This window comes from Salvelinus alpinus, chromosome 28 (assembly GCF_045679555.1).
Source record: "Salvelinus alpinus chromosome 28, SLU_Salpinus.1, whole genome shotgun sequence".
NCBI classification, from domain to species: Eukaryota; Metazoa; Chordata; class Actinopteri; order Salmoniformes; family Salmonidae; genus Salvelinus; species Salvelinus alpinus.
In genome coordinates this window covers 13,419,945-13,442,717 of record NC_092113.1, presented here as the reverse complement: position 1 = coordinate 13,442,717, position 22,773 = coordinate 13,419,945, and the positions used below count along the sequence as shown (strand labels likewise).

General features: G+C 41.8%; 3 protein-coding genes across 16 annotated transcripts in view; 2 read left to right on the top strand and 1 right to left on the bottom strand.

Moving 5' to 3' along the window:
• LOC139557221 (NACHT, LRR and PYD domains-containing protein 12-like) overlaps positions 1–8,395 on the top strand; it is a 29,941-nt gene extending 21,546 nt beyond the window's left edge. For 4 of the 5 annotated variants that reach the window (XM_071371733.1, XM_071371732.1, XM_071371734.1 and 1 more), the window contains 4 exons: positions 4,548–4,721; positions 4,992–5,165; positions 5,377–5,448; positions 7,749–8,395. In XM_071371733.1, the coding sequence (XP_071227834.1) occupies positions 4,548–4,721; positions 4,992–5,165; positions 5,377–5,448; positions 7,749–7,758 (430 nt within the window). In that variant the 3' untranslated portion in view covers positions 7,759–8,395. The remainder of the gene's footprint in view (positions 1–4,547; positions 4,722–4,991; positions 5,166–5,376; positions 5,449–7,748) is intronic. The other variant, XM_071371735.1, reaches the window with a different exon arrangement.
• A 1,779-nt stretch (positions 8,396–10,174) lies between these two features.
• LOC139557222 (putative nuclease HARBI1) lies at positions 10,175–13,630 on the bottom strand. 3 transcript variants are annotated; one of them, XM_071371737.1, is made up of 10 exons: positions 13,153–13,630; positions 12,889–13,065; positions 12,737–12,798; positions 12,568–12,654; positions 12,439–12,480; positions 12,199–12,372; positions 12,084–12,119; positions 11,435–11,985; positions 11,042–11,153; positions 10,175–10,947 (listed from the first exon to the last, which is right to left on the bottom strand). In XM_071371737.1, the coding sequence occupies exons 1-7, from the start codon at positions 13,247–13,249 to the stop codon at positions 12,084–12,086; spliced, it is 675 nt and encodes a 224-aa protein (XP_071227838.1). In that variant the 5' UTR covers positions 13,250–13,630; the 3' UTR covers positions 10,175–10,947; positions 11,042–11,153; positions 11,435–11,985. The 3 variants fall into 3 exon arrangements, with proteins under 3 accessions (XP_071227838.1, XP_071227840.1, XP_071227839.1); XM_071371739.1 differs by having other exon boundaries at positions 12,889–13,616; XM_071371738.1 differs by lacking the exons at positions 12,084–12,119; positions 12,199–12,372; positions 12,439–12,480; ... (2 more) ...; positions 12,889–13,065; positions 13,153–13,630 and having other exon boundaries at positions 11,435–11,981.
• A 2,502-nt stretch (positions 13,631–16,132) lies between these two features.
• Positions 16,133–22,771, top strand: LOC139557200 (putative nuclease HARBI1). Of its 8 annotated transcripts, none has more exons than XM_071371682.1 (10): positions 16,140–19,428; positions 19,717–19,787; positions 19,875–20,051; positions 20,142–20,203; positions 20,286–20,372; positions 20,460–20,501; positions 20,568–20,856; positions 20,955–21,509; positions 21,791–21,902; positions 21,997–22,771. In XM_071371682.1, the coding sequence occupies exons 1-7, from the start codon at positions 19,271–19,273 to the stop codon at positions 20,832–20,834; spliced, it is 864 nt and encodes a 287-aa protein (XP_071227783.1). In that variant the 5' UTR covers positions 16,140–19,270; the 3' UTR covers positions 20,835–20,856; positions 20,955–21,509; positions 21,791–21,902; positions 21,997–22,771. The 8 variants fall into 8 exon arrangements, with proteins under 8 accessions (XP_071227778.1, XP_071227777.1, XP_071227776.1 ...); XM_071371683.1 differs by having other exon boundaries at positions 16,141–19,428; positions 20,568–20,741; positions 20,821–20,856; positions 20,955–21,902; XM_071371681.1 differs by having other exon boundaries at positions 20,955–21,902.
• The last annotated feature ends 2 nt before the right edge of the window (positions 22,772–22,773 follow it).

Sequence of the window (22,773 nt, the reverse complement as noted above, 5' to 3'; positions counted from 1 at the left end):
AATGTACATTATCCCAGGGGCGTTGGAAGACACAATGTAAGTAACCTAATGTAAGTCCCTCGAACTGCCCTGAATGTCTCTGCTGATCCTATAGCTGTTGTATAGCTGATGAAGACATCACAACTATGAAATAACACATATGGAATCTTGTAGTAACTCAAAAAGTGTTAAACAAATCAGAATCTATTTTATATTTGAGATTCTTCAAAGTAGCCACCCTTTGCCATGATGACAGCTTTGCACACTTTTGGCATTCTCTCAACCAGATTCATGAGTTAGTCACCTAGAATGTATTTCAATTACCAGGAGTGCCTTGTTAAAAGTTAATTTGTGGAATTTATTTCCTTCTTAATGCGTTTGAGCCAATACGTTGTGTTGTGACAAGGTAGGGGTGGTACACAGAAGATAGCCCTATTTGGTAAAAGACCAAGTCCATATTATTGCAAGAACAGCTCAAATAAGCAAAGAGAAATGACAGTCCATCATTACTTTAAGACATTAAGGTCTCTCAATCCAGAACATTTCAAGAACTTTGAAAGTTTCTTCAAGTGCAGTCGCAAAAACCATCAAGTGCTTTGATGAAACTGGCTCTCATGAGGACCGCCACAGGAACGGAAGACCCAGAGTTACCTCTGCCGCAGAGGATAAGTTCATTAGAGTTACCAGCCTCAGAGATTGCAGCCCAAATAAATGCTTCACAGAGTTGAAGTAACTGACGCATCTCAACATCAACGTGAATCAAGCCTTCCTGGTCGAATTGCTGCAAAGCAACCACTACTAAAGGACACCAATAAGAAGAAGATACTTGCTTGGGCCGAGAAACATGAGCAGTGGGCATTAGACTGGTGGAAATCTGTCCTTTTGTCTGATTTGTCAAAATTTTTGATTTTTGGTTCCAACCACAGTGTCTTTGTGAGATGCACAGTATGTGAACGGATGATCTCCGCATGTGTGGTTCCAACCGTGAAGCATGGAAGAGGAGGTGTGATGGTGTGGGGGTGCTTATTTAGAATTCAATGCACACTTAACCAGCATGGCTACCACAGCATTCTGCAGCGATACACCATCCCATCTGGTTTGCGCTTAGTGGGACTATCATTTGTTTTTCAACAAGACAATGACCCAAAACAAACCTCCAGGCTTTGTAAGGGCTATTTGATAAAGGAGAGTGATGGAGTGCTACATTAGATGACCTGGCCTCCACAATCGCCCGACCTCAACCTAATTGAGATTGTTTGGGATGATTTGGACCTCAGCGTGAAGGAAAAGCAGCCAACAAGTGCTCACCATATGTGGGAAGTCATTCAAGACTGTTGGACAAGCATTCCTCGTGAAGCTGGTTGAGAGAATGCCAAGAGGTGTGCAAAGCTGTCATCAAGGCAAAGGCTGGCTACTTTGAAGAATCTCAAATCGAAAATATATTTTGATTTGTCTAACACTTTTTTAGTTGCTACATGATTCCATGTGTTATTTCATAGTTTTGATATTTTTACTATTTTCTACAATATAGAAAATAGTAAAACTAAAGGAAAAACCCTTGAATGAGTAGGCGTGTCCAAACCTTTGACTGATACTGTATGTGATCTCAACAGAGGTATATTTTCTGGATGATTTAAATATTGACTGGCTTTCATCAAGCTGCCCACTCAAGAAAAAAAAAAAGCTTCAAACTATAACCATTGCCTACCATCAGTTAATCTACCAGAGTAGTTACAAACAGCACAGGAATTAAATCATCAACATGTATTGATCACATATTTACTAATGCTGCAGAAATTAGCTTTAGAGCAGTATCAAAATCCATCGGATGTAGTGATCACAATATAGTAGCCATAACTAGGAAAACCAAAGTTCCAAAGGCTGGGCCTAATGTAGTGTGTAAGAGGTCATACAAGAAGTAGTGTAGTGATTCCTATGTTGTTGATCTAAATAATATTTGTTGGTCTGTGGTATGTAATGAGGAGCAACCAGACACTTATTCCAGTTACTAATAAGCATGCACCCATTAAGAAAATGACTCTAAAAACAGTTAAATCCCCGTGGCTTGATGAGGAATTGAACAATTATATGGTTGACAGGGATGAGACAAAAGTCTGGCTGCAAAACCAATTGGCAAATGTACCACAAATTGAGAAATCATATGACTGAACTGAATAAAAAGAATAAGAAACTATGCTATGAAACATAGATAAATTAGATAAAGACTGATAGTAAAAAGCTTTGGAGCACCTTAAATGAAATTTTGGGCAAGAAGGCAAACTGAGCTCCATCATTCATTGAATCAGATTGCTCACTCATCACACAACCCACAGATTTTGCCAATTTATTTAATATTTTTTTTTATTGGCATAATTAGCAAACTTAGGCATGACATGCCAGCAACAAACGTTGACACTACACATCCAAGTATAACTGATCAAATTATGAAAGACAAGCATTGTCATTTTGAATTCCGTAAAGAAATTCAAAGAAGTGGAAGAAGTGAATTTTTTGTTGTTGTCTATCAACAATGACAAGCCACCTGGGTCTGACAACTTGGATGGAAAATGACTGAGGATAATAGCGGACGATATTGCTACTCCGATTTGCCATATCTTCAATCTAAGCCTACTAGAAAGGGTGTGCCCTCAGGCCTGGAGGGAAGCAAAAGTAATTCTGCTACCCAAGAATAATAAAGTCCCCTTTTACTGGCTCAAATATCCGGTAAACAATCAGCCTGTTACCAGCCTTTAGTAAACTTTTGGAAAAAATGGTGTTTGACCAGATACAATGCTATTTTACTGTAAACAAATTGACAACAGACTTTCATCACGCTTATAGGGAAGGATATTCAACAAGCTTACACACTTACACAAATGACTGATGATTGGCTGAGAGAAATTGATGATAAAATTGTGGGAACTGTTTTGTTAGACTTCAGTGTGACTTTTGACATTATCGATCATAGTCTGCTGATGGAACAAAACATGTGTTATTGCATTACACCCCCTGCTATATTGTGGATAAAGAGTTACCTGTCTAACAAAACACAGAGGGTGTTCTTTAATGGAAGCCTCTCCAACATAATCCAGGTAGAATCAGGAATTCCTCAGGGCAGCTGTCTAGGCCCCTTATTTATTTATTTATTATATTTTTTACTAATGATATGCCACTGGTATTGAGTAAAGCCAGTGTGTCTATGTATACGGATGAAACAACACTATACACGCCAGCTACTACAGCGAGTGAAATCACTGCAACACTTCACAAAGAGCTGCAGTTAGTTTCAGAATGGGTGGCAAGGAATAAGTTAGTCCTAAATATTACAAAAACTAAAAACATTGTATTTGGGACAAATTATTCACGAAACCATAAACTTAAACTAAATATTGTAATAAGTAATGTTGAAATTGAGCAAATTGAGGTGACTAAACTGCTTGGAGTAACCCTGGATTGTAAACTGTCAATGTCAAAACATGTTGATACCACAGTAGCTAAGATGGGGAGAAGTCTGTCCATAATATAACGTTGCTCTGACTTTTTAACAACACTATCAACAAGGCAGGTCCTACAGGCTCTAGTTTTGTCGCAACTGGACTACTGTTCAATCGTGTTGTCAGGTGCCACAAAGAAAGACCGCCGAAAATTACAATAGGCTCAGAGCAGGGCAGTACGGCTGGCCGTTAAATGTAAACAGAGAGATAACATTGATAATATGCATGGCTCATAGTGGAAGAGAGATTGACTTCATCACAACTTGTATTTGTAAGACGTGTTGACATGCTGGATGCACCGAGGTGTCTGTTAAAACTACTAGCACACAGCTCGGACACACATGCATACCCCACAAGACATGCCACCAAAGGTCTCTTCACAATCCCCAAGTCAAGAACAGACTATGGGATGCTCACAGTACTACATAGAGCCATGGCTACATGGAAGTCTATTCCACATCAAATAACTGATGCAAGCAGTAGAATCAGAATTAAAAAACAGATAGAAATACACCTTATGGAACAACGGGGACTGTGGAAAGACACACACAGGCACAGACACACATAATGTACTGTACACATACACCTGATAAGACACGCACTCTACACACACGTACACATGGAGGTTGTATTGTAAATATGTGATAGTGGAGTAGTGGCCTGAGGGAACACACTAAATGTATTGGGTAAAGTGTTGTGAAATGTAATGTCATGTAATATTTTGAATTCTATGTAATTGCCTTAATGTTGCAGGACCCCAGGAAGAGTAGCTGTTGCATTGGCAGCAGCTAATGGGGATTATGTTACTGGTATAAGTAAAAAAAGATATAATTGGTACAGTGTAGTACATCCAGTGTAGTACTTGGTCAGAAATAGGTGCCGGTACTGTTTATTTGGAACTCTGCAATACTTCTAAGCTAATATTCTATAAGTGGTGGAGTAACTCAAGCAGTAGCAGTAGCTCCTGCCCAAGTCAAGCACTGAGTACATCCCATACTTTCTGAGAAGTGGAGAACTATTTCACCCCTGGAGGGTAATAGTGTGTTTACCAAAATCATATTCAATTCTGTGCAGGCTGCGATGGTGTGGAGTCAGAGATGAAGGCTGTGCTTCTCTGGCCTCAGCTCTGATGTTAACCCCCTCAGCCCTGAGAGAGCTGGACCTGAGTGTCAATGACCTAGAAGACTCAGGACTGAAGCTGCTCTCTGATGGACTGGGGAGTCCACACTGTAAACTGGAGACACTGAGGTCAGTATTCTTATCATTGTTGAATAAGTTGTTAATCAGATCTACATTATTTTTAATATGCTGTAAACCTGTAGAACTTTCATTATTAACATAATAAATTAACACCACCCATAGAATTTATATTTATAAAATTCAATGATACTTACCAAGTTTCAAAATATAATTCATAGTGTAGTTCACATTGTTCCTGACAAAGGCAGAATTATACCGCTGCCATTGTTCATTTTCACAAGGGTAGAAGTATTAATGAAATCATGATAAACTCTGCAGGCTTTCATCATGTAAAATCGGAGATAAAGGCTGTGCTTCTCTGGCCTCTGCTCTAATCTTAAACCCCTCACACCTGAGAGAGCTGGACCTGAGTCGGAATGACCTGCATTATTCAGCAGTGAAGCTGCTCTCTGATCAACTGGCCAATCCTCTCTGGAGACTGGAGAAACTGAAGTACAGACACAATATTCATATTAAACACACAGTATTCATGAGCAAAACATGTATCCAACCCCCTTCTCACACCCATCCCTTCTGGACTGGACTTATATTTTTCAGCTCTCGGGGAAACTAAATATGCACTTGATACATTTGTGCTTTATTGTATTTGTTTTGTTGCTTGTGCGTGTGCCTGTGTATTAATCAAACAGTGTATGTTTTTCAGCTTTTTCAGCCATACATTTACGGTGTCTGGTGACGAGAATAAAGACTACGTACACAACATGACACAACAAAGGTATGTGGACACATGCTCGTCGAACATCTCATTCCAAAATCATGGGCATTAATAGGGAGTTTGTCACCCCTTTGCTGCTACAGTATAACAGCCTCCACTCTTCTGGGAAGGCTTTCCACTATATGCTGTAACATTGCTGCTGGGACTTTGCTTCCATTCAGCCACAAGAGCAGTAGTGAGGTCGGGCACTGATGTTGGGCGATTAGGCAGCGTTCCATTTCATCCCAAAGGTGTTCGATGGAGTTGAGGTCAGGGCTTGGTGTAGGCCAGTCAAGTTCTTCCACACTGATCTCGACTAACCATTTCTGTATGGATCTCGCTTTGTGCACGGGGGCATTGTCATGCTGAAACAGGAAAGGGCCTTCCCCAAACTGTTGCCACAAAGTTGGAAGCACAGAATTGTCATTGTATGCTGTAGCTTTAATATTTCCCTTCACTGGAACTAAGGGGTCTAGTGATCTTAGGCTTGTGTGCAGCTGCTCGGCCATGGAAACCCATTTCATGAAGCTCGCGATGAACAGTTATTGTGCTGACGCTGCTTCCTTAGGCAGTTTGGAACTCGGTAGTGAGTGTTAAAACTGAGGACAGACAGCACTCGGCGGTCCCGTTCTGTGAGCTTGTGTTGCCTACCACTTTGCGGCTGAGCAGTTGTTGCTTCTAGTCATTTCCACTTCACAATAACAGCACTTACAGTCGACAGGGGCAGCTCTAGCAGGGAAGACATTTGACAAACATATTCCTATGACAGTGCCACGTTGAATATCACTGAACTCTTCAGTAAGGCCATTCTACTGCCAATGTTTGTCTACGGAGATTGCATGGCTGTGTGCTTGATTTGTCAACAACAGTTGTGGCTGAAATAGCAGAATCCACATAGTTGGGTATATATAGTGTACATTATCATACTTGGAAAAAGAGATGTGAGTGTTGGCTGCTGTGAAGAATAAGTCTGTAATTTAAAAGACATCACACAATACAATTCTAACATTATTTTGACACTATCACTATCAAATTAAAGCAGAAAGCGGGGCAACCCACATCCTACAAAAATGCCTAGAAGAATGATTAATTAATTGGTTTTCTTGTATTGTTATATCCACCATATTTATAATTGGAACTAGGCAAAGCAGTTGGAATCATAATCAGAGCTAGCATTAGCAGCCGAGGTGTAACTACAGTGGACTACTAGCTAGTTACCGTAACAAGACTAAACTAGCTAATCCTTCACTATTACCATCTACAGTCCTGATGTCTTGCAGCTTCAAATACCTTGACCCAGACATTAAAAAGGCATATAGTATATACTGAACAAAAATATAAATGTAACATGCAACAATTTCAATGATTTTACTGAATTACAGGTCATATAATGAAATCAGTTAATTGAAATAAATTCATTAGGCCCTAAACTATGAATTTCACATGACTGTGCAGTGGTGCAGCCATGGGTGGGCCTGGGAGGGCATAGGCCCACCCACTGGGGAGCCAGGCCCAGCGAATCAGAATGAGTTTTTTGTCACAAAAGGGCTTTATTACAGACAGAAATACTCCTCAGTTTCATCAACTGTCCGGGTGGCTGATCTCAGACAACCCCGCAGGTGAAGAAGCCAGATGTGGAGGTCCTGGGCTGGCGTGGTTACACGTGGTCTGCAGTTGTGAGGCTGGTTGGACGTTCTGCCAAATTCTCTAAAATGACGTTGGAGGGGGCTTATGGTAGAGAAATGAACATTCAATTCTCTGGCAACAGCTCTGGTGGATATTCCTGCAGTCAGCATGCCAATTGTACGCTCCCTCAAAACTTGAGACATCTATGGCATTGTGTTGTGTGACAAAACTGCACATTTTAGAGTGGTCTTTTATTGTCCCCAGCACAAGGTGCACCTGTGTAATGATCATGCTGTTTAATCAGCATCTTGAAATGTCACACCTGTCATGTAGATGGATTATCTTGACAAAGGACAAATGCTCACTAACAGGAATGTAAACAAATTTGTGCACAAAATTGGAGAGAAATAAGCTTTTTGTGCTTATGGAACATTTCTTGGATCTTTTATTTCAGCTCATGAAACATAGGACTAATATATATTTATTCAGGTTTATGCATGTTATTTATTGTCAAAACAACATAATATGAGCTCTTCGATTACTGCCTTTCATCAATTTTGTCAAAAAATATTGTCTTCATTAATAGATTGTAAGGAGCATTTAATCTACACACCCAAACTTGCTGAGGTGAAAAGTTATACATTACAGGATGATGATTGGTTTGTAATACATTGTATTGTGTTCTCCTCCAACAGATGCATGTGAGCTCACATGGAACCCAAACACAGCACACAGAGAGCTCTCTCTGTCTGAGGGGAACAGAAGGGTGACACGGGTGTGGGTGAAGCAGCTGTGTTCTGATCACCCAGAAAGATTCAGGGACTGCCCCCAGGTGCTATGTAGAGAGGGTCTGACTGGGCAATGTTACTGGGAGACCGAGTGGAGTGGAAAAGCTTATATAGGAGTGGCATATAGAGGAATAAACAAACATGGAGAGGCTAATTCTTGTGTAATGGGATTCAATGACAAGTCATGGAGTCTGGAGTGCTCCAATGACAATTACACTGCCTGGCACAACAATAAGAGCGCTATCGTACCTGTCTGCTCCTCCCGCTCCAACAGAGTAAGAGTGTATCTGGACTGTCTGCATGGCCATCTACCCATGGCCATTTATCTCCTCTGGCAGTCTGACCCAACGGCACACATTTAACACCACATTCACTGAGCCTCTCTACCCAGGGTTTGGGGTTTGGGATTATTGCACCTCTGTATCTTTATGCAAGGTTAAACGTTGAAACTAAATACTGGTGATGTCACCTCATTGTCCCTGTAACAGCTAGCCTCCTACTGTCCTGGAGGAAAACCTTGAGGCTTCAAATAAATCGCTCTCCTATGAAGACAACTGTGTGACATGATTGGATGTTTTAAACTATGATGATGACTTCCACCACCGCTTGTGGGTCCGCTGATGGCTGTATAATCCGATATGGGATGCGCGCTGTCTGCCACAGACAGAGCACACAAAACGCTGTCCTGTTGAGGCCTGGCGCAGCCATGGTCATGTTTCGTCTTTGTTGTTTCGTCAGGTGACGTTGAGTCCTTTTCGCCTCAGCCAACTGCACTCCTTGGTCGCAGAGCCCGTGCCAGGCGGAACGGTCCACAGCAAGTCTCAAGGGAGGCAGGGTTTATCCCACACTGCCTTATGTGGGATCTTCAAGTGGTTCTTTACGCACCTTTTCTGTCCACCTGCCTAGCGACGGCCCAGTTGCAGCTGTCTGTACAAGATATTTTGCAGCAGGCGGTCCTCTGGCATCGATCCGGATGGCAAGGCTGAGCCATCTGAGTTTGTGGTGAATGATGGTTGTCTCAATGCTCCTGCAGTTGGATCTCTTCAGGATCTTTGAGTGTGGTACACGGTTCTGCCAGGTCACTTTGAAAATGCGTTGGAGGCATTGAAAGGACTCCAGTTGTTTTAAGTGGCAGCTGTAGACTGTCCATGTTTCACATCCATAGAGGAGTGTGGATTATAGACTAAGACTTCACTTTGGTGTACAGGTGCAGGTTTCTGTTGTTGAAAACTCTTCCTTAGCCATCCAAAGGAGGATGAGGCCTGTTAGAAACGGTTCTTGGATATTCTGGTCGATGTTGCAGTCTTCCAAGAGAATGCTTCCAAGGTATTTGAAGGTGCAATGGCCAGTGAGGAGCCTGCAATGGAGAAAGCGGGTGATTCAGGTGTTGGATCAGATGACTACTGACATAGGATCTCTGTTTTTGGGATGTTAACAGACAGGCCTTCATTCTGCTGTATGTTTTCACAGCTGCTGTGAGGGTGGCTTGTACTGTGGAGCTAGCTTCTGGGTGTGTGCCACAAGACACACACAATGAACACTGTGACATTGATACACTCTAGTCATGTACATGATTATGTAAATATTGATGGAATATTCCTAAACTGGGGCCTGTTGCACAAAACTAGGATAAGGGATTAAGCCAGGATATCTTGGTGATCCTGGCTCAATTGATCCGTAATCCGGTTGCACTAAAGATGGATAGGGGGCAGGAGGATATGTTATGGTATAAATTACCATGGAGATTTATTCTGTGGAGCTAGCCTGCTCCAGACCAGGCTAAATTCCAGGATCTATTTAATCTCATCCCTAATGTCAGTCAGCAGTCACCACAAATGGAAACCAATAGTTATTTCACTGCTCACTATACATTGTTATCACATATAACTAGACCCACTGTTATTATTTAAACGTTTGTGATCATTAATTTCAATGATTTTGGATAAAAAATGATTTTTAGATGATGTTGCTATCATTAGATAATTTACAGTTTCCCATAGACTATAAGGCTATATATAAAAGGATAGAATATTAGGGCCACAGAGGGGGAAAAAACACAAGTCATAATATTGTAACCAGTTGTTTTAAAGGAGGACAGTTGTTAAAATGACAGATGTGGGGCATTTCGTGAAATTGTACTTCAGTATGGTTTCATAAACAAAGACATGCTGATGTGCCAGAATATTAAGTATCACATTGTCATAAGTATCAAAACTGTAAAAACAATATGTAGCTTTTCTGCAGAAAGAACCAGCCTCATAAATTTATGACTTTATCCTTTTTCTTCAGTGTGGCCCTAGTACTCTGTCATATAAACAAATACACATTCCATATGAATATAAAAACACAATGTGTAACATTATGTTCCTTTATTGAATAAGGACAAAACAAAGCAGGTAAACCATCAGCTCCTTTCGAAACTGAAGTCACAGTGACTCTACAAGATGGAAAGCACAGAATCCAAGCATATTATACAAAATGATACATACACATTCAAAGGTCTGTATATAACACACCCTGCATGTCTGCACACTAAAATAAATGCAGGACAAATCCATACACATCAACTGAACAGACAAATGAATGGATGCAGTAGCCTCCCTGCAGCCTTGTATTACACACAGTATACCGCACAAACATCATAAGAGGCCAAATTCGTCAAAAAACGAACCCAAAAAAAACCAAATTCCTCTGCCACCGCAGGACATATTTAACCAAAATTGAAAGCACACATACTAACTAAAATAATTCAACACATATTGGTCCCTCAGCAGCCGACCACTGTCGTCATCAGGGAAGATTGCCGGATTGTCCCAGTCCATGGCTGGTGGCACTCTGGGGGCCCTCTCCTTCCTCAGGCAGGCCACATTGTGGAGGACAGCACAAGCCACAGTAATATCACATGCCCTAACAGGGCTGACCCTTAATTTGTGAAGGCAGTGAAAGCGTGCCTTCAGGAGGCCAAAGGTCATTTCAACTCTGGCCCTGGTCCTGGCATGGGCATGGTTGTAGGCCTGCTGTGCTTCCTGGGGGTCTGTGAAAGGTGTCAGGAGAAAAGGCTGGCAGCCATACCCCCTGTCTCCCAGCAACACACCAGAGAATTCACCTGTCAACACAAAATCTCATCATTACTACCTCATAAACACAGTGATATTCTTGACACAGCCATGATGGTTATAAATAGGGGTTGTGTGGCTTACCTTGTGATAGGCACTGATAGATTTCAGAGGCCCGAAAGATTCTGGAGTCATGGACTGAGCCAGGCCATTTTGCCACAACATTGCTGATCACACAGTCAGCATTGCAGACCATCTGAAATCATAAGATGAGGAATATTACACCAATCAATGCACATCACTGGCAATGCAGAGTGTTCGTCAATGGACAATATCAAAAAGTTATGTTCACCTGAACATTAATGCTGTGAAAGGATTTCCTATTCACAAAATCGGCCTCATGGGCACCTGAGGGGGCTTTTATCCTTATGTGTGTGCAGTCCACTGCACCAATGACATTGGGGAAACCTGTCACACAAAGTAATGAGTATCCTACTATGTGTTAACAGTTGTCCTGTAATTTGTAGATCCTCTTACCTGCAATCCTATAGAACTCCTCTTTGATGTCACAGAGTCTTCTGTGGCCAGGGAAGGAGATGAAGACATCTGCTAATGCTTTGATAGCCAGACACACACTCCTTATTGTGCGGCAAATTGTGGCCTTGTTCAGCTGTTCTGCATCCCCCACTGAGTACAGGAAGGCTCCACTAGCAAAAAAGCGCAAGGCCACACAAACCATTTGCTCCACAGTGCATGGCTCCGTGCAGTGCGGTGCTTAATCCTGGGACCCAGTAGTCTGCATAGATACCTGATGCCATCTGCAGAAAACCTGTATCTTTCATATAGATGGTCATCAGGGAAGGCCAGTGGGTCCAACCGGTCCCTGAAGACCCTTTCTCGCCTGAAGGCTCTCCTCAGCACAAGTGCTTCTTCATCCACCACATCTCGCACGAATGGGCATGCCATTGTCAGAGCAGAAAGGAACACACAATTTTGGGCCTTCATATAGGCTAGTGGCCACACCTGGTGCTGGGGGGGTGGGCAAAAGAGGGCGATGCCTTATAACGATGACTTGGTTGTACTGATTGCTGGGAAAATAAAAAAAACCTTAGAAAGATGCCACCGTCCTGTGTGCTCACAATAAGAGCTCATATGTCATGGCTGACTTGACTTTACGAGAATATACCTAATTTTTATTTTGAGCTGTGTCATCTTCTTGGAGCTGGGGGAGGAAAGAAAAATAATGATTTATACATTTGTGTTACAGTTAGCATACAGTGTACATTGAAGGCATATCTCACCTCCCTCTCAAGTTTTTTTATTTCAAGGTCCAGTTTCCTAATTGTCCTCTTTTTTATTTCGGACTCCAGTGCAAGATTTTCCATCTTTTTCTTCTTGTACTGAATGTCTATGTCTGCCAGTTCTATTTGGCGCCGGAGGTGGTTGCCATACAACTTTCTGATAGCTTGTGAGCTCTGAACACAATACAATTAGCGCAGCTGGAATTTGGCAGGATGTGGTGTCCTTTTATTAATACGCACTATGTTGCCAGGCTGGTTTTCCCACTGTATAGCATCTGGGTCCTGTAAAAGAAATTAGATTTTTTGATTTTGATGAGGACTCCTCACCATTGTAGAGTAAATAGTACTTTCACAGTCTTAACATGATACCTCATGCCTTCTGGAATCCAGAGAGATGGTCTCCTCCTCATCATCGTCTCCATCATGTGCTGTTGCTGCTGCACTGGGGCCTTCACCCTATCACATTTAATCGGATTCATATTGAAGCTAGTAGACAAGACATGCCAGGCCTACAGTATGCCTTTGATGGAGTACTCACTGGATCAGCATCGTCTGGTGCTTGTGCTGGTGGCTCTAACAGGAACACAGTGCTGCCAGACACTGCAAGGCAATAGGTAAACCAAAGTCAGACAGTCCAAATTGATTCAATATGAATGTGGTTGTATCCCATGTAGAGATGGAAGGACATACCTTGAATGAAGCGGGTGGCATCTTGGGAGGAACCTATGCTCGTCTCTTTCCCCCCAGGGATCCCCTCTAAGACGGGCCTGCCTTTATTTAGCTCCAAGGCCATGTCCTCTGCTGGGGTAAGGTCAGCCTTTGGTGACCCACCACCCGTGCCTTGTCTGTGGGTATTCTTTTTCACTGCTAAAACAGTACAGACAATGTGTGAGCAGGCACCTTCTGGGTACAATATATGCTTGTGCTTTGTTAAATATTAGTCAGGGACCATACCATTCTGCAGAATGTTCTTGTATTTGATTTTGACCTGCTGCCATGTCCGTTTTGGCCCGTTCATGTTTAATCTACACACACACACACACACACACATTTAATGGAGTCACACTGCAAAAAATTACTTGGTATTTTTGTCTTGTTTTCAGTAAAAATATCAAAAAATTTATCATAGCTTTATACAGTGTGATGGAGTTACTTTACACAATTTCACTCATATCTGCAGTGCATTTCAATTAAAAATTTAACCGTTTCATAATTACAGTACAACTGCATTTTTGGAGATGTGAATTAAATATTTGAATTGTAATTGTGATGTTTCAGCGGAGCGGTGAGTGTGTAATTGTGCACTACTTACGCATTCAGGCGGTCTGCAATACTTTGCCACGCTTTTTCTCTTTGCTTTATCACTGTGGCGGTGTTGCCTTTCTTCTTAATTATATCTTTTACCTCCTCGTATGCCTCCATGAGGATTTGTGCTTCCGACGGGGAAAAGTACGCGGCTCTAGTTGCCATGGTAAATCAGTTAATCTGTGATCTGGATTGGTTTCACCTGGCTTAATGAATCCGTGTCTGCTCATCCTGGCTTGGTCTTTGTGCAACCAATTAAGCCTGGACGCACATGTTTTGGCTTCATTGAGCTCAGCTGAGTCATTTATCCCGGATGTCTTAATTCTACTTTTGTGCAACAGGCCCCAGGTGTCAGCGCAGTAGAATAATAATAATAATAATAATAAGTATCAACAGTTTCTAAAGTTGTGCTTTGCTTCCCGCAAGATCACCTAAATATTGTATGCTGACGACTCCAGGTGAGCAATCAGAGCTTTTGAGGATGACTGGGTGAGAGATAGTTATATGGGTAGTTGAGTGAGAGGGGTCATTCCACCATTTCGGTGCATTTTGAGAAGTGTAACTTGGTCAAAGAATACTTTTTATTTCACCAAATGTTAACAGTCTGTCATAAAGAGCACATGTTCACCTTGATTTAAAAAAAAAAAACTTGTTACAGGGGGATGGAAGCTTGTTGTGTGCATCAGGAAGTGGCAATTGAATGCAAGCTTCACCCCAAAAAAATGTATTCTTAAAACATGTATTGCCTGTCTACCTATGGGTAACAGGGTTGACCTGTTATGCTCAACCGTTCAGTTTTCCACCACAAAACACCGGAAAATGGCCAAAAAGAGTATAACCAGTCTTTGAAATGTTCTGAGAACAGAAGAGAACATTTTGCCTGTTCTAAGAACATTCATTTTTAGGTTGCAGGGAGGATCTGAGAAGGTTTTTCTGTGGTTCCCTGGATGTTTTCTGGGAGTTTTTATTAATGTTCAGAGAATGGAAATTATAGGTTATTAAATAATGTTCTGAGAACATTTCAATAAGACTGCTAGCTTAGCTGTTTTGAACTCTAAGCAAAGGTTGGACACATGGAATTTCATTTGCTTAGGCGTTAATTATCCAAACACATTGGTACAGCATCAGTGAGATTTGAACCTATAATCTTCTGTTCTCTTTCCCATGGAATTAGTCCACTCCGCCACCAGGACGGAACTAGCATACCATGTTTTTTAATTTTAGTCTATTATAACCAGACCACATTTCAAAGGAAACAAGCACTCAGTGTGCACGGCCAACACACCTAAACACACTTAACAGGGGCACACGCAATGCCATCGGGGGTACGACAAATAAAATGTGATTCACATTAGAAAATATATTTTTTTTATTTTTCCAACGGGGCTATACATTTGGGTTCGTTTTTTTTCTTGTCTGAGTTGCCTCGTTTCACTGCCAAAAATAAAATTAAACCCTCTAGTGTTCAGCGAAATAACAACACAATGTCAAATACAAGTAGCCTAGTCAAATAATTAACATCAAATTAACTGTTCCACGAATGGTCCGTATGTAGCCAAACGTAGCTGCTGATCATGTTGGAATCTTTACTGATGGCGCAAAAGCCATGACAGGGAGACGTAGTGGAGTGGTAACGCGCGTGCAAGCAGTTGCTCCCGACGCCACTTGGGTACACTGCAGCATCCATCGAGAGGCTCTTGCTGCCAAGGGAATGCCAGACAGCTTGAAAGACGTTTTAGACACTACAGTGAAAATTGTTAACTTTGTTAAAGCAAGGCCCCTGAACTCTTGTGTATTTTCTGCACTATACAATGATATGGGCAGCGACCATGTACCACTTTTACAACATAAATATGTGCGCTGGTTTTCAAGGGCCAAAGTATTGACACGTTTTTTTAAATTGAGAGACTAGCTTAAAGTTTTCTTTACTGACCATTTTCACTTGTCTGACTGCTTGCATGATGACGAGTTTCTGACACAACTGGCCTATCTTGGTGATATTTTTTTCGCCTGAATGATCTGAATCTAGGATTACAGGGACTCTCCGCAACTATATTCAATGTGCGGAACAAAATTGAGGCTATGATTAAGAAGTTGGAGCTCTTCTCTGTCTGCATTAACAATGACAACACACAGGTCTTTCCATCATTGTATGATTTTTTGTGTGCAAATTAACTCAAGCTTCCGGACAATGTCAAATGTGATATAGCGAAGCGCCTGAGTGAGAAGGGTGCACAATTACGCAGGTACTTTCCCGAAACAGATGACACAAACAACTGGATTCGTTATCACTTTCATGCCCTGCCTCCAGTCCACTTACAGATATCTGAACAAGAGAGACTCCTCGAAATTGCAACAAGCGGTTCTGTGAAAATTTAATTTAATCAGAAGCCACTGCCAGATTTCTGGATTGGGCTGTGCTCATAGTATCCTGCTTTGGTAAATCACACTGGTAAGACACTGATGGTCTTTGCAACCACATACCTACAGTATGTGAGAGTGGATTCTCAGCCCTCACTAGCATGAAACCTAAATGCAGGTACAGACTGTGTGTGGAAAATTATTTGAGACTGAGACTCTCTCCAATACAACCCAACATTGCAGAGTTATGTGCATCCTTTCAAGCACATCCTTCTCATTAAATTAACCAGTGGTGAGCTATTCACAATTTTTGATGAACAAATAAGGTTTTATATGTAAGATGGTTAAATAAAGAGCAAAATTATTGATTATTATTATTATATGTTCCCTGGTCCTATAACAAGCCGGGTTGTGACAAAAATGCACTCGTTCTTATGTTTAATAAATGTATCGTATAGTGTGTGTGTGGCAGGCTTACAATGATGGCAAAAAACAACATTTGAGAGTGCGCTGACCCTGGTGCTAGAGGGGGTACGCAGCTGGAGGTTGAATGTTTGAAGGGGTACGAGCAGTGGCGTGCCGTGGGCCTGGGGCCTAGGCCTTCAGTGAGGTACTACACAGTCCCACCCGAATTAATCCACCTCTTATTACCATCATTATGCCATGGCTCTAGACACTATACATTTAGACAGAAACGCAGTATAACCAGGCGTTGCGTCACCTTGAAATTGACAAATTGACATTTTTGGGTAAACAGTGTTTAACAGACAACTCAAGTTTGCAAAGCCAGTGTGGCTCCAAACACCAAATCGATCACTTGCAAATAATAGGCATTCCCAGCAGTACAGTTTGCAGTGCTTCTCGGAGCCTGTGAGCAATTGACAGCGCTCGTAGTTGAAACTTTGAAAGTGGCGAGCGAACGAACCCCTTTCCCGCCTGTGACAGGCTTTGTGGCGTCGGGCGACCTCTCCTTACAATGTCTAACTTTTCTTGAAAAGTTCGTCTTGAGAATGGCGTTATAATTATATCCTCGACCAAATCGATATCTTCTCCTTCCGCCATTGTGGGTTGAAAAAACAGCTTAGTAGAACGCGAATTAATTCGTTTATCAAATTCAGTTTCCTAGATCTGCATAGACCTGCCCATAGGACCTGCCTCTCAATATTGGTAATCCAATCAAAAGACGTGGACGCACTACGCCTGCTAGCTGGCTCCTGTGTAACACTGGAGCCAGCCAGCAGGCGTACAATAGCCAACTCTAAAGCTGATTGGTTGACACAATTTTAATTTCCATTCACTTTAAGCTACAAGCGCCCGCACTGTTGATTCTGAAGGCCTGAGGGCAGATTTTAGACCCCTGGCAACACATGATGGCTGAATATGATTGGATAAAAGATCTAACATAAAGACCAGCCCTCCAAATCTCAACCTGGGGCTGGAAGCAGTGCAACCAAGAGGAAAGCTATGAAATGAAGAGTATAACTCTTACTCTGGGGAATAATTTAATACATATTTGTGGGAAAATATATTTAAAAAATATATATATTCTGATGATGTTTAGCCCAGCAGAGAAGGCCTTGCAGGCCCTGACGGCCCACCACTGGGTACGAGACTATAAAAAGTTTGGGAACCACCGAGATAGAGGAGAACAGAATGTATATGTTTTAAAATAACATCCGTAGAACATTCTCTGAACGTTAAAGTTTTCTTGTCGTTTTTAAGGAACGTTTTCTTAATGTTCCGTCCGTGAACAATTTAAGAACATGGCTTTAAATAGAACCATGAAAAAACCTGTAGGAAACATTATGCCAAAGTACTGAAATTTCCACAGAAGAATTGTCAGAGTCGTGTGTATAGGTGGCAGGGAAGTCAGGCGCAGGAGAATCAAACGTAAGGTAATGGAGTTGTTTAATAACATTAAATAAAACATAACTCCAAAACTATAATAACAATAAAACAAAGTGGGTACGAGGACCCGTCGCGCACCAATACAAACAACACGAATCTGAACATCAAACAATCTATGACAAAGACATGAGGGGAAACAGAGGGTTAAATACACAACAGGTAATGAGTCGGATTGAAACCAGGTGTGTAGAAAGACAAGACAAAACCAATGGAAAATGAAAAATGGATCAATGATGGCTAGAAGACCGGTGACGTCGGCCGCCGAGCACCGCTCGAACATGGAGAGGCTTCGACTTCGGTAGAAGTCGTGACAAGAATTCTGTTTCACAACATTCTCTGAACTATTTGAGAACATCCCAAAAGTCAAACCAGTTGGAGAATGTTCCTAGAACATTAACACAATTGAAATGAAATGTAACTATGTTTGAACTTTTAGGAAACATTATGTTAAAGTAATGAAATACCTAGAAGATTACTTTAGCAAGTCTTTATATTCAGATTGATTCAATTCTCCATCTGGTCTTTTTTAAAGGGCACTTCATTTAATATAACAGGCTTTTAAAATTCAGTATTGGTGCACAATTTCTACTTAAAATATCAAAAGGGACGCAAAAGGCACTCTTTTCGTGGAACGACCCAGAGATAGTTCTATGGATAGTTGGAGAAAGCCTAATCTACAACTATAAGTCGTCCTTTCCATCATATAAGGAAAAATATTAGACAGTTCCCATTCCGAAGGTCTCGTGGGTAGCTCTGCATTCACCAAACATAATAAGAACCAAACCTCTTTACTTTCACCAAAATAATTTGATTCGTAGGCCTACACCTCCTTCAGTTAATTTCATAATTACAGGAACATTTCGTTCAGTTTAATTTAGCTCATATAGACAAAAATAGTTGCTGACTACAATTTGACAGAAACATTTGTGACCTAGGCTACGGTTGTGAACAATGTCCACAACACTGTGTAATAAAACATACACAAAGACCACAAACATCTAAGTCTAGGGAAATAACACCCCTTAACAAAAGTCACATTAACGGATAACAGTTTTTATTCCACTTTTATGCAAAACACAATAAAGGTTAAGGCACAAATTAAAACTGAACACATAGAAAAACGTTAATGTATTTAAAGAGAGGCAATTTGGATAGAACCATAAACAGATGTAAAGGGGAAAAAAACTATTTCTGATTTTCAAATTAATATATTTTTTGCAATCAGTGTGTGATGATTCACTCTTGATTAATTAAGTCTAGTTTACAATGTTTGTGAACCAGGGGCCTGTTGCACAAAAGTAGAATTAAGACATCCGGGATAAATGACTCAGCTGAGCTCAATGAAGCCAAAACATGTGCGTCCAGGCTTAATTGGTTGCACAAAGACCAAGCCAGGATGAGCAGACACGGATTCATTAAGCCAGGTGAAACCAATCCTGGATAGGTGCGCGCTCACGGCTCACTCAAATAGACCCCGCCACAGATTAACTGATTTACCATGGCAACTAGAGCCGCGTACTTTTCCCCGTCGGAAGCACAAATCCTCATGGAGGCATACGAGGAGGTAAAAGATATAATTAAGAAGAAAGGCAACACCGCCACAGTGATAAAGCAAAGAGAAAAAGCGTGGCAAAGTATTGCAGACCGCCTGAATGCGTAAGTAGTGCACAATTACACACTCACCGCTCCGCTGAAACATCACAATTACAATTCAAATATTTAATTCACATCTCCAAAAATGCAGTTGTACTGTAATTATGAAACGGTAAAATTTTTTAATTGAAATGCACTGCAGATATGAGTGAAATTGTGTAAAGTAACTCCATCACACTGTATAAAGCTATGATAAATTTTTTGATATTTTTACTGAAAACAAGACAAAAATACCAAGTAATTTTTTGCAGTGTGACTCCATTAAATGTGTGTGTGTGTGTGTGTGTGTAGATTAAACATGAACGGGCCAAAACGGACATGGCAGCAGGTCAAAATCAAATACAAGAACATTCTGCAGAATGGTATGGTCCCTGACTAATATTTAACAAAGCACAAGCATATATTGTACCCAGAAGGTGCCTGCTCACACATTGTCTGTACTGTTTTAGCAGTGAAAAAGAATACCCACAGACAAGGCACGGGTGGTGGGTCACCAAAGGCTGACCTTACCCCAGCAGAGGACATGGCCTTGGAGCTAAATAAAGGCAGGCCCGTCTTAGAGGGGATCCCTGGGGGGAAAGAGACGAGCATAGGTTCCTCCCAAGATGCCACCCGCTTCATTCAAGGTATGTCCTTCCATCTCTACATGGGATACAACCACATTCATATTGAATCAATTTGGACTGTCTGACTTTGGTTTACCTATTGCCTTGCAGTGTCTGGCAGCACTGTGTTCCTGTTAGAGCCACCAGCACAAGCACCAGACGATGCTGATCCAGTGAGTACTCCATCAAAGGCATACTGTAGGCCTGGCATGTCTTGTCTACTAGCTTCAATATGAATCCGATTAAATGTGATAGGGTGAAGGCCCCAGTGCAGCAGCAACAGCACATGATGGAGACGATGATGAGGAGGAGACCATCTCTCTGGATTCCAGAAGGCATGAGGTATCATGTTAAGACTGTGAAAGTACTATTTACTCTACAATGGTGAGGAGTCCTCATCAAAATCAAAAAATCTAATTTCTTTTACAGGACCCAGATGCTATACAGTGGGAAAACCAGCCTGGCAACATAGTGCGTATTAATAAAAGGACACCACATCCTGCCAAATTCCAGCTGCGCTAATTGTATTGTGTTCAGAGCTCACAAGCTATCAGAAAGTTGTATGGCAACCACCTCCGGCGCCAAATAGAACTGGCAGACATAGACATTCAGTACAAGAAGAAAAAGATGGAAAATCTTGCACTGGAGTCCGAAATAAAAAAGAGGACAATTAGGAAACTGGACCTTGAAATAAAAAAACTTGAGAGGGAGGTGAGATATGCCTTCAATGTACACTGTATGCTAACTGTAACACAAATGTATAAATCATTATTTTTCTTTCCTCCCCCAGCTCCAAGAAGATGACACAGCTCAAAATAAAAATTAGGTATATTCTCGTAAAGTCAAGTCAGCCATGACATATGAGCTCTTATTGTGAGCACACAGGACGGTGGCATCTTTCTAAGGTTTTTTTTATTTTCCCAGCAATCAGTACAACCAAGTCATCGTTATAAGGCATCGCCCTCTTTTGCCCACCCCCCCAGCACCAGGTGTGGCCACTAGCCTATATGAAGGCCCAAAATTGTGTGTTCCTTTCTGCTCTGACAATGGCATGCCCATTCGTGCGAGATGTGGTGGATGAAGAAGCACTTGTGCTGAGGAGAGCCTTCAGGCGAGAAAGGGTCTTCAGGGACCGGTTGGACCCACTGGCCTTCCCTGATGACCATCTATATGAAAGATACAGGTTTTCTGCAGATGGCATCAGGTATCTATGCAGACTACTGGGTCCCAGGATTAAGCACCGCACTGCACGGAGCCATGCACTGAGTGTGGAGCAAATGGTTTGTGTGGCCTTGCGCTTTTTTGCTAGTGGAGCCTTCCTGTACTCAGTGGGGGATGCAGAACAGCTGAACAAGGCCACAATTTGCCGCACAATAAGGAGTGTGTGTCTGGCTATCAAAGCATTAGCAGATGTCTTCATCTCCTTCCCTGGCCACAGAAGACTCTGTGACATCAAAGAGGAGTTCTATAGGATTGCAGGTAAGAGGATCTACAAATTACAGGACAACTGTTAACACATAGTAGGATACTCATTACTTTGTGTGACAGGTTTCCCCAATGTCATTGGTGCAGTGGACTGCACACACATAAGGATAAAAGCCCCCTCAGGTGCCCATGAGGCCGATTTTGTGAATAGGAAATCCTTTCACAGCATTAATGTTCAGGTGAACATAACTTTTTGATATTGTCCATTGACGAACACTCTGCATTGCCAGTGATGTGCATTGATTGGTGTAATATTCCTCATCTTATGATTTCAGATGGTCTGCAATGCTGACTGTGTGATCAGCAATGTTGTGGCAAAATGGCCTGGCTCAGTCCATGACTCCAGAATCTTTCGGGCCTCTGAAATCTATCAGTGCCTATCACAAGGTAAGCCACACAACCCCTATTTATAACCATCATGGCTGTGTCAAGAATATCACTGTGTTTATGAGGTAGTAATGATGAGATTTTGTGTTGACAGGTGAATTCTCTGGTGTGTTGCTGGGAGACAGGGGGTATGGCTGCCAGCCTTTTCTCCTGACACCTTTCACAGACCCCCAGGAAGCACAGCAGGCCTACAACCATGCCCATGCCAGGACCAGGGCCAGAGTTGAAATGACCTTTGGCCTCCTGAAGGCACGCTTTCACTGCCTTCACAAATTAAGGGTCAGCCCTGTTAGGGCATGTGATATTACTGTGGCTTGTGCTGTCCTCCACAATGTGGCCTGCCTGAGGAAGGAGAGGGCCCCCAGAGTGCCACCAGCCATGGACTGGGACAATCCGGCAATCTTCCCTGATGACGACAGTGGTCGGCTGCTGAGGGACCAATATGTGTTGAATTATTTTAGTTAGTATGTGTGCTTTCAATTTTGGTTAAATATGTCCTGCGGTGGCAGAGGAATTTGGGTTTTTTTGGGTTCGTTTTTTGACGAATTTGGCCTCTTATGATGTTTGTGCGGTATACTGTGTGTAATACAAGGCTGCAGGGAGGCTACTGCATCCATTCATTTGTCTGTTCAGTTGATGTGTATGGATTTGTCCTGCATTTATTTTAGTGTGCAGACATGCAGGGTGTGTTATATACAGACCTTTGAATGTGTATGTATCATTTTGTATAATATGCTTGGATTCTGTGCTTTCCATCTTGTAGAGTCACTGTGACTTCAGTTTCGAAAGGAGCTGATGGTTTACCTGCTTTGTTTTGTCCTTATTCAATAAAGGAACATAATGTTACACATTGTGTTTTTATATTCATATG

Coding starts and splice junctions, on each gene's coding strand:
- LOC139557222 (XM_071371737.1), bottom strand. CDS start 13,249: ATGTGTGTGTGTGTGTGTGTGTGTAGATTAAACATGAACGGGCCAAAA. Junction 12,655..12,736: donor CACCAGACGATGCTGATCCA/GTGAGTACTCCA, acceptor TAAATGTGATAG/GGTGAAGGCCCCAGTGCAGC. Junction 12,120..12,198: donor TAAAAAAACTTGAGAGGGAG/GTGAGATATGCC, acceptor TTCCTCCCCCAG/CTCCAAGAAGATGACACAGC.
- LOC139557200 (XM_071371677.1), top strand. CDS start 21,038: ATGAAGGCCCAAAATTGTGTGTTCCTTTCTGCTCTGACAATGGCATGC. Junction 21,510..21,578: donor GGAGTTCTATAGGATTGCAG/GTAAGAGGATCT, acceptor TTTGTGTGACAG/GTTTCCCCAATGTCATTGGT. Junction 21,903..21,996: donor CTATCAGTGCCTATCACAAG/GTAAGCCACACA, acceptor TTGTGTTGACAG/GTGAATTCTCTGGTGTGTTG.